At 48.4% G+C, this 9443-nt stretch overlaps 1 protein-coding gene across 1 annotated transcript in view; it reads right to left on the bottom strand.

Annotated features, from left to right (window-relative positions):
- SHROOM2 (shroom family member 2) overlaps window positions 1–9443 on the bottom strand; it is a 143422-nt gene that overhangs the window by 73002 nt on the left and 60977 nt on the right. The window contains exon 2 of the mRNA XM_007469192.1: window positions 6154–6305. Within this exon, the coding sequence (XP_007469254.1) occupies window positions 6154–6305 (152 nt within the window). The remainder of the gene's footprint in view (window positions 1–6153; window positions 6306–9443) is intronic.

The following is a 9443-nucleotide window of genomic DNA, read 5'->3' as shown; positions in this document are numbered from 1 at the left end:
TATATATATATATATATATATATATATATATATATATATATATATATAAAGAGTACATGATCCATTTTGGAGCTCTACACATAACACTAGTTAGAAAATGCTAACTAATCTCTGAGATACAAGTCAGATTAGTGGTTGCCTAGGGATAAAGAAACACGAGAATGGTGAGATTTAGATAGAGAAGAAAACGTCACTGATTTAAGAGAAATCATGTTAAAAGCACTCACCGGTGCCTTTGTAATAAGGTAAATGGTAAATTAGTATGGAGTTTTTTTCTTTTTTTCTTTTTTTTTGCGGTACACGGGCCTCTCACCGCCGTGGCCTCTCCCGTCGCAGAGCACAGGGTCCGGACGCGCAGGCTCAGCGGCCATGGCTCACGGGCCCAGCCACTCCGCGGCATGGGGGATCTTCCCGGACCGGGGCATGAACCCGCGTCCCCTGCATCGGCAGGGGGACTCTCAACCACTGCGCCACCAGGGAAGCCCCATATGGAGTTTTAAAACTCCTTATTATGTGCATCTTCAGTACTTACAACCGTAATTCGCCATGTGCCAGATGACATCAACAGATCCTAGTACTGACTAATTAACCATTTTGTAGAATTTTATTCATATTTCTAGGCAAAACCACTGTTTCAGACTTTTCTAATAGGCAAAAATAATACCCACACACAGTATTAAAATTTAATCCAAAATTACCTTTAAAAAATTTAAAAACACCTAAGTTTGTTTTTAAAAGTGTGTTTGGAAAAAAAAAACATTTGGACAAACTGCTTGGTTTGGTTTTATATTGGGTTATATGTGTTACTAAGAATATTAAGCTCTATCTAAACTAGAAAATCATCCTGCACACCCCTCATTTAAAGGGAAACCGGGTATGCGGATTACAAAAGTGGGATTCTACACCAGGGCTCCCATCAACCCTTCACAGCCAAAGTCTGATCGGTCTCCCCACAAGTCTGTTGGATACGCAGTCAGCTCCACGGCGAACGGGCCGGGCCCCCAGGCCTTCTCTCTCCTTCTACCCCCAGTTCTCATGGTGTGTACTCGGAACAGAACTCGCATCATCCAGTTTTTAGATCCTTAACTATGTTCCTCGAATTCAAAAAAAAAAAAAAAAAAAAAAAGCTTCTGAACACATGGAATGATGCCCAACCTCGGTCATAATGACAGAAATGCCCATTTAAACATTAAAAGCCTCTGTCACCTATCACATCCACAAAGCCAACAAAAACAAACTTCACGATGCACGGTACTTTCTGCCTCAAAACCTCCCACGCTAGGAATGGATCAGGACGGCCTATACGCACATGTATGCGGTCCCGGGTACAAAAGCATCACACCGCAGCACTGTCTGCTGTACACCGGAAGCACCATAAATGTCCACACACAGAGGACCTGCCAGACACACAGCAGAGTATCCAGACCATGGAGCCGCATGGGGTCAGGAGAAATCTCGACTCAGAGCACTCAACCTGGACCAACCCCCATTTTCATGTATAACACATAAGTAGGTACGTGTTTCTAAAAGGAAACCTAAGAGATTAGTACTGACACGGCCACTCTCTGGAGCGGCAAAATGGGAGAATGAGAGGGGTTGGGAGAAAAGCTGATGTATCCCACCCAGTTCCCCTTCCAAAGTGAATGTTGCCACAGCCACGGGTTACTCTGAGTACTCATAAATGCGGAATAAAAAGTCACTCTTGGAGTAACTGTAGCCGGCATTCCAACACCCACCCCTTAGGGTGATCCTGTCTTGATCACAGAGCAATAAACAGAGCCTCCTGGGGGCACCGCCCAGAACAGAGCACAGCTGACAGCTTCCTGGGGACCAAACCTCCTGCTGAGTCCTGTGAACACATCACACGGAACCCCAAAGGCCTCTCCTCTTTAAAAGTGCAACGAGGGCTTCCCTGGTGGCGCAGTGGTTGGGAGTCCGCCTGCCGATGCAGGGGACACGGGTTCGTGCCCCGGTCCGGGAAGATCCCACATGCTGCGGAGCAGCTGGGCCCGTGAGCCATGGCCGCTGAGCCTGCGCGTCCGGAGCCTGTGCTCCGCAACGGGAGAGGCCACAACAGTGAGAGGTGAGAGGCCCGAGAACCGAAAAAAAAAAAAAAAAAAAAGTGCAACGAGCTCGCCATTTTTATCATCAGAGAAGTAATACACTTAGACTGTGCACTTAATGGATAAGATGGTAAGTTTTGTTATGTGTATTTTACCACAATTAAAAATTAAAACTTTTCTTCATGGGGCTGATACAGTTCTATAACTGCTTGTATGTGTTCCACTCAACTGGACTTTGAGGAGCATCTTTCCATGTCACGAAATACTGACACCATTTTTTCCTCATAAATTTTTTTTATTTATTTATTTTTGGCTGTGTTGGGTGTTCGTCGCTGCGCACGGGCTTTCTCAGTCCCCTCTGCGGTGCGCGGGCTTCTCATTGCAGTGGCCTCTCCCGTTGCAAAGCACGGGCTCTAGGCATGCAGGCTTCAGTAGTCGTGGCTCGCGGGCTCTAGCACACAGGCTCAGTAGCTGTGGTGCACGGGCTTAGTTGCTCCGCGGCATGTGGGATTCTTCCCGGACCAAGGCTCGAACCCGTGTCCCTTGCACTGACAGGCGGATTCTTAACCACTGTGCCACCAGGGAAGCCTACTGACACCAGTTTTTAATTTTGTAGTAGCACCTGTATTCTTTTTAAAAACTTTTATTGACGTATAGATTTATAATGTGCTAATTTCTGCTGTACAGCAGAGACTCAGTTATACACACACACATATATATTTTTTCATATTCTATTCCATTACGGTCTGTCACAGGATGCTGACTAGAGTTCCCTGGGCTCTACAGTAGGACCTTGTTGTTTACCCATTCTATATATAATAGTTTGCATCTGCTAATCCCAACCTCCCAATGCATCCCTCCTCCACCCCCCACCCTCCTTTGGCAACCACCAGTCTGTGCTCTGTGTCTGGGAGTCTGTTTCTGTTTCGTAGATAAGTTCATTTGGCTGACACCATTTAAAATGGCAGCACTCTGCAGTATGGATGGTCCCTAATTCACTTCAGTCATTTCCTTTTGCTGAATATCTAGGATCCAAGAAATGAAATTCTGAGTCCCAAACAGGCCTTTTGACACATGTTGCCAAACCACTTACCAGAAAGTCTCATCAGCATTACATCAAATCTTGTTTCCCTTTCCCTACATCTCAGCACCAATGGGCATTGCTATCCCATTAGATCCCGGCCAGCTGTAAGTAAACTTGTCGACCCCTCGTTAAACGTCTTTTTAAACACTTGTTTCCTATGCGCATTTCTCATATTAGGAACTGCCTATGAGCGTCTTTCATCCAACTTTCTACTGGGGTGCAAATTCCCTTCTTTACAGCTGTTGTTACTCCACCAACTTTATTACACCTGCTTTTTTTTGGGGGGGGACCCTAGAATAAGATCTGACATTGACCAGCATTTCATTTTTACCTCGTGAGACGCAACCGGTGAAAATATTCCTGCATCCTGATTCCGTCCCCCAGGATGTATCACTGGCTCGGTTTTATTCGCTGCTGCCTCCCCTGGGCTGGCCGATGTCACACTGACAGGTTTTACTGAATGAGCACCTCAATGTCAGCATCCCCAGGGGGCCCTCCAATGATGCCCGTCCCGGTGCAGTTCAAATCAATTCGATTCAGTAAGTCCAAGCCCTTCATTTGCCCTTGTGTATCGGGCACTGCGGTAAGGAGCCGCAAACTGGCGAGACGGTTTGCTCACCGTGTCAACTAAGCTGGTGTGTTCTCCCCGTGGCGGGAGACGGACAGTAAGCCAACGAGCCATCTGTGTGTTCTGGGGGCTCGGGCAGCCCCACAAAGGAGACATTTCAGGTGGTGGTTTATAACCACTGTCTCCCCTGTGTGGGTCAAGTGTCCCTCACCATCACCAGCGCCCCACCAAGTCTAAAGGAATCCTGCGAGAACTTCACACGTCCTGTCTTAGGAGGCTTAATAAGGCGACCTCAAAGAAATCATACACCATGATGGCACCCGTCCTGTCCCTTGCTCCCCCCAGAAGGCTCCAAAATGGCCATTCTGAGACTTCAGTTTTCTGATTTACAAGGAGGACAGCCTATTCCACTGAGAAATGAGGCTGCTACATTAATGTGGCAAAGAATGAAATTTTTTACTTCTTTGTTTCTGAACCTCCTCCTTGGATGCTATTTTGGTCCCCCCAAAATAAATACATAAAAAGTCCACAGGGATATGTCTTCAAGTCTGTACTAAAAACTGAAGGCCTTGAGTCAATTTACTTTTTAAAATATACAGCCAGGCTTCCCTAGTGGCACAGTGGTTAAGAATCCGCCTGCCAATGCAGGGGACACGGGCTCGAGCCCTGGTCCGGGAAGATCCCACATGCCACGGAGCAACTAAGCCTGTGTGCCACAGCTACTGAGTCTGTGCTCTAGAGCCCATGAGCCACAACTGCTGAAGTCTGTGTGCCACAACTACTGAAGCCCGCGCGCCTAGGGTCTGTGCTCCGCAGCAAGAGAAGCCACCACAGTGAGAAGCCCACGCACCGCAATGAAGAGTAGCCCCTGCTCGCCGCAACTAGAGAAAAGCCCGCACACAGCAACGAAGACCCAATGCAACCAAAAATAAACAATAAATAAATTTTTAAAAAGTAAAATAAAATTTACAGCCAACCTTGGAAAGACTGCACTAATTCTGCTAAAAGGGGCACGTCAACACTTTACTATGAATTAGCCAACTGTAGAACACAAGGTCGAGAATTATTTCTATATGAAACCAGTCACCGGAATTCCCTGGCGGTCCAGTGGTTAAGACTCAGCACTTCCGCTTCACGGGGCACAGGTTCGATTCCTGGTCCCTGGTTGGGGAAATAAGATTCCCACAAGCTGTGCAGCGTGGCAAAAAAAAAAAAAAAAAAAGTCACAAAACACCTCCATGCTGCCCAGTAGTACCATTCTAGTGCCTGTGTATAAAAGCACCATGTGCCCAACTTCACTTTCTGACCCCTTCAAATCATCCCAACTCCTATCCACAATCTCCTTTCTTGGAATACGCACTTGCTCCCCTCAGACCTCAGCACAGCACTGGAAACACCTGCTAGCTGACCTGTAAGTCTATATGCATCACATTATTTTAGCATAAAACCCCAAAACCTGGTAGCCTGCCACCTTGTGTAAAACACAGGCAATGACATTTCATCATTTGGAGCATAAGCAGTTTCCTCACTGCCAGAAAATCACCTACAGGTTGCCAAGAATAAGATTTAAGTATTCAAAATCACTTAAATCAAAATTAACAGTCAACAGTAATAAACGAAGAAATCTTTTAAGAACCTACTGTATAGCACAGGGAACTGTACTCGATGCTTTGTAGGGACTTCCCTGGTGGTCCAGTGGGCAAGACTGCACGCTCCCAATGCAGGGGGCCTGGGTTCGATCTCTGGCTGCACGCCACAACTACAAGTCCACATGCCCCAACTAAAGATGCCACATGCTGCAATGAAGACCCTGAGTGCCACAACTAAGACCCAGTGCAGCCAAGATACATAACTATTGGGAAAAAAAAAAAAAAAAAAAACTTTGTAATGACCTACATGGGAATAGAATCTAAAAAAGAGTGGACATCTGTATATGTATAGCTGATTCATTTTGCTGTATAGCAGAAACTAACACAACATTGTAAATCAACTATACTCCAATAAAAATTAATTTTAAAAAAAGAAAGAGGGCTTCCCTGGTGGCGCAGTGGTTGAGAGTCCGCCTGCCAATGCAGGGGACACGGGTTCGTGCCCCGGTCCGGGAGGATCCCACATGCCGCGGAGCGGCTGGGCCCGTGAGCCATGGCCGCTGAGCCTGCGCGTCCGGAGCCTGTGCTCCGCAACGGGAGAGGCCACAACAGTGAGAGGCCCGCGTACCGAAAAAAAAAAAGAAAGAATCTTTAAAATTTTTGATGTTGGATTCATCCTTGGCCAAGAGATAGATTCCTAAGTGTACATGCATGTACACGTACACACACGCGCGCGCACGCGACCTAAGTCCAAATCACGATTGCCACAGTGACACGGCGCAGCCAACAGACTCCAGGTTTCACTGTCCCACTCATCTCTGTAAACAAGGCACGAGGCCCAGGTCTTACCTTTTTACCACCAGCTTCAGGGTCTTATGCGACCCCTTCACCAGGCAAATCGCTTCCTGTCTGAACCCCGACAGACTGATGTCGTTGATACCAACGATCTCATCTCCGGCCAGCAACTTGTCCACTGCCGCGGCTTTGCTTCCTTCTTCAATCTGCAACACAGAAGTGTGTCCTGTGAGCCTCCCGAAAAAGCAAACAAGTCCCCAGGACTCTTTGGAAAGCACCAAAGACTTTCCGTTTTGGCACGCCCCGGGTGGGAGGCCAAGGGGCCGTCCAGGCGGAGGGTCGGTGGGCTGCTGGCTGAGGGGAGGGGAGGGTACCCTTGGAGGGGGGGCCCGCTCACGGGGTGACCAGCAGCGGAAGGAATTTAAAAACTGGAGGGATGGGGATGGAGGCCTCCTACTCAGAAAACACACCCACCGAGAGCTGAGGACAGAACCCTGGGGCCCCAACACGGAGAAATCTGGAAGAAGATGGGTGGGTGAAGGTGCAGGAAGTGAACAAAGAGGGGGTGAGAGTCACAAAAGCCCAAACAAGCAAACGTGCAGAGCTGGCGAGAAGCGAGGGTAGCGCCAGTACGTGCGTCCCTCTTCTTGAGATGACTCCTCTCTGAATTTCAGCTTCACAGGAAAACCCTTCAAGCAGGACCACTGTGACCAAGGAGCTTGCAAGGGCCTTAGGACAGGTTTCCAAGGCAGCACGTCCTGGAGGCAACCCGTGTGACTCAGCCATGACCTGGTGGGTTTTTCAGTCTCGTTCCCACAAACCCCTGGAGGCACAAGTTCTGAGAGACTGTCTCCAAGCGCTGGCATCCAAGTCTGATGACATTGTGTTGCTTCCCCTCATCTGCAAAGACTTCCCAAGCTCCTCCTGCACCAGTGAAGACCGCACTCCGAAGCGTCCACCTGCGCCGTCCCAACCACACTCTTCCTACATTCCCAGCAAAGACGGCTCTGGGCTTGGGAGACACAGAAGCTGGGGAATTCTCCCCGCCTGGCTTCCTCGCCAAGAGAAACCGTCTGTTTGACGTTTATTGTGCTCGTGGAGAAAACAGTTGCAAAAGAAGACGTTTTGAAAACCTCCAGTCTGTACTCTTGACCCCATCAAACTTCTCCCATTAGGAAGAATTAACTAGGCTTGAACTTGGTAGACAGCAAACCTGACGTTGGCTCTAGTCTCACAGGATACTTACTGACTCTGCCTGCCAGCACTGTACAGTGTACCACCCATCACAGACACTCAGGATCGTTTTGTCACCGTCCCCTGCCTTATAGTCAAGAGAGCGCTTGGCACTGCCACTAGCAGAGGGAACTGCCTGACATCTACAGCACTCGGGAGCCACAAACAGGGCAGTCCTGGCCTAGAGCCACCAGGCAAAGTTCTCAGTGTCGCTCGCTGTAGCTCAGAAAAAAAGTCCCTTTACAAAGAGACAGGCACACAAGAACAAATGACTCCACACCCACGATGCCTGTCCGTGTGCCACTGGCAGAAGCAAAGTCCCAGGTTCACATGCCAGGACAAATATTCTGCTCTGAGTTTTCACGGGCATTGGAAAACTCCTGTTTAGGGCCTCAATTAAGACTTAAGTGTCCCCAAATGTGCAGATTTCCTTGCTGTTCTTATAGAAACATTTTTTCTGGAAACAGCAGCGGGGGAAAAAAACAGTCAATGGAAGTCTCATTGGAACAAAGTTTTTGTATTTCATCCAACGGATGTTACAGATGATCAAGGATGACATCCACGGAGGCCGGAGAACCTTGATTCTCCTGGGAGCCGGGACTCCCGTGGGAAGGAACCACATCAGGGCAGCAGGGGCGCGAGGGGCCAGGCTCGCTTGGCCTCGGGGCTGGAGATGAAAGATTTCACGAAGAGAGAGGCCCACGAAGAGCAACTTGAAAGGGGTGGCATGGATGGGGGCGGACATTCCACAGGGGGGTCTGGATGTGAAGATGGGGCAGAGGCAGGAAGCCGGCCGGTCTGAGGAATGTCAGCCTGGCCCAGCGCAGAGCTCTGGCTGGGGAGCGTTTGAAGATAAGGGCAGAAAGAGGAAGATGAGGAACTTGACCTTGAGTCGGAATCTGGCATGATATCCTGGAGGCAGTGGGGGCCCCAGAAGGCCAGCACGGAAGCAGGGGAGCGACCTTCTTATTCCAGCAAATGCATCTGGCAGCTTCATCTGGGAGGTTGACGCGAAAAGAATTTCTTCTGCCCGAGAACAGAAGGCAGCGGGTCCTGTCTTTGTACTGGACAGAAACAAGGGCTCAAACCAACACGGGGCAGAGAACACTAATGTAAGCAAGCGCTCTAGACACTGGGAGGGAAGGTCTAAGGACAGCATCGACGCCGGACATCAAGGGCCACAGGAAAAGGGTCGGCCGGGGGAGCTCAGATGTTGAGCTGGACTGATGTGGAAAATCGCGACACCCAGAGATCAAAACCAAAGGAGGAAGAATGTGTTAAGCCCAGTATCATATTTCAAAGGCCATGAATCACACCCGTGATTAATCAGTTATGACTATCTCAAAGAAAGCTTTACTGTCTGGAGAACAAGCCATGAGAAAGCACTGCCTTTTGTGAGCCAGGACAATCACTGATGTCACCTCCTTAGTCTGCTTAATTTAACTATTTTACTCATTCTCCTTGAGCTCCCTTGTCTCAGAAAAGAGAGCTGACTCATCCAGGAAAAGTATCAAATTGTGAAATAATCGGAGAGTGCATCTCTGGTAACCGAGAAGCCCATCGAAAACCAAAAAACCTCTCAAGTGTTAAGAAGTGAACATACCATCAGTCACTGGTCCCTGTCTCCCTTCTTGTACATCCCGAGGAGTGTTTTTATCGACTACTTGGGGAATTCAAGCTTCGCAGTAGCTCTGGAAACATGCTTAAGAAGGAAATCCCACCTCACCCCATTTCTGGAGTATAATCGCTTTCTGAAGAGGTGAAATTGTTCGTTGGTTATTTTTTGGTCCAACCAGGGAAGGGTAGGATAATGAATTTGAAGAGGCTCTGGCTATCCCGAGTGTCAGCTTAACATTCCATGGGGGGGTAGTTTTTTTTAACCTGACAACACAAAACATACTCAATGGCAATTTGGAGACGCAGTCACGCACGTAATAGGTCTTGAACAGGATACCCGGAGAAAAACATGGTCCAAAAGGATATGTGCACTGCAGTGTTCACTGCAGCACTGTTTACAATAGCCAAGACACGGAAGCAACCTAAATGTCCATCAACAGAGGAATGGATAAAGAAGATTTGGTGTGTGTGTGTGTGTGTGTGTGTGTGTGTGT

Source organism: Lipotes vexillifer, unplaced genomic scaffold (genome assembly GCF_000442215.2).
Source record: "Lipotes vexillifer unplaced genomic scaffold, Lipotes_vexillifer_v1.1 scaffold411, whole genome shotgun sequence".
NCBI lineage: Eukaryota > Metazoa > Chordata > Mammalia > Artiodactyla > Lipotidae > Lipotes > Lipotes vexillifer.
Note: the sequence above shows the minus strand (reverse complement) of the source record. Positions and strands in the feature narration are given on the sequence as shown.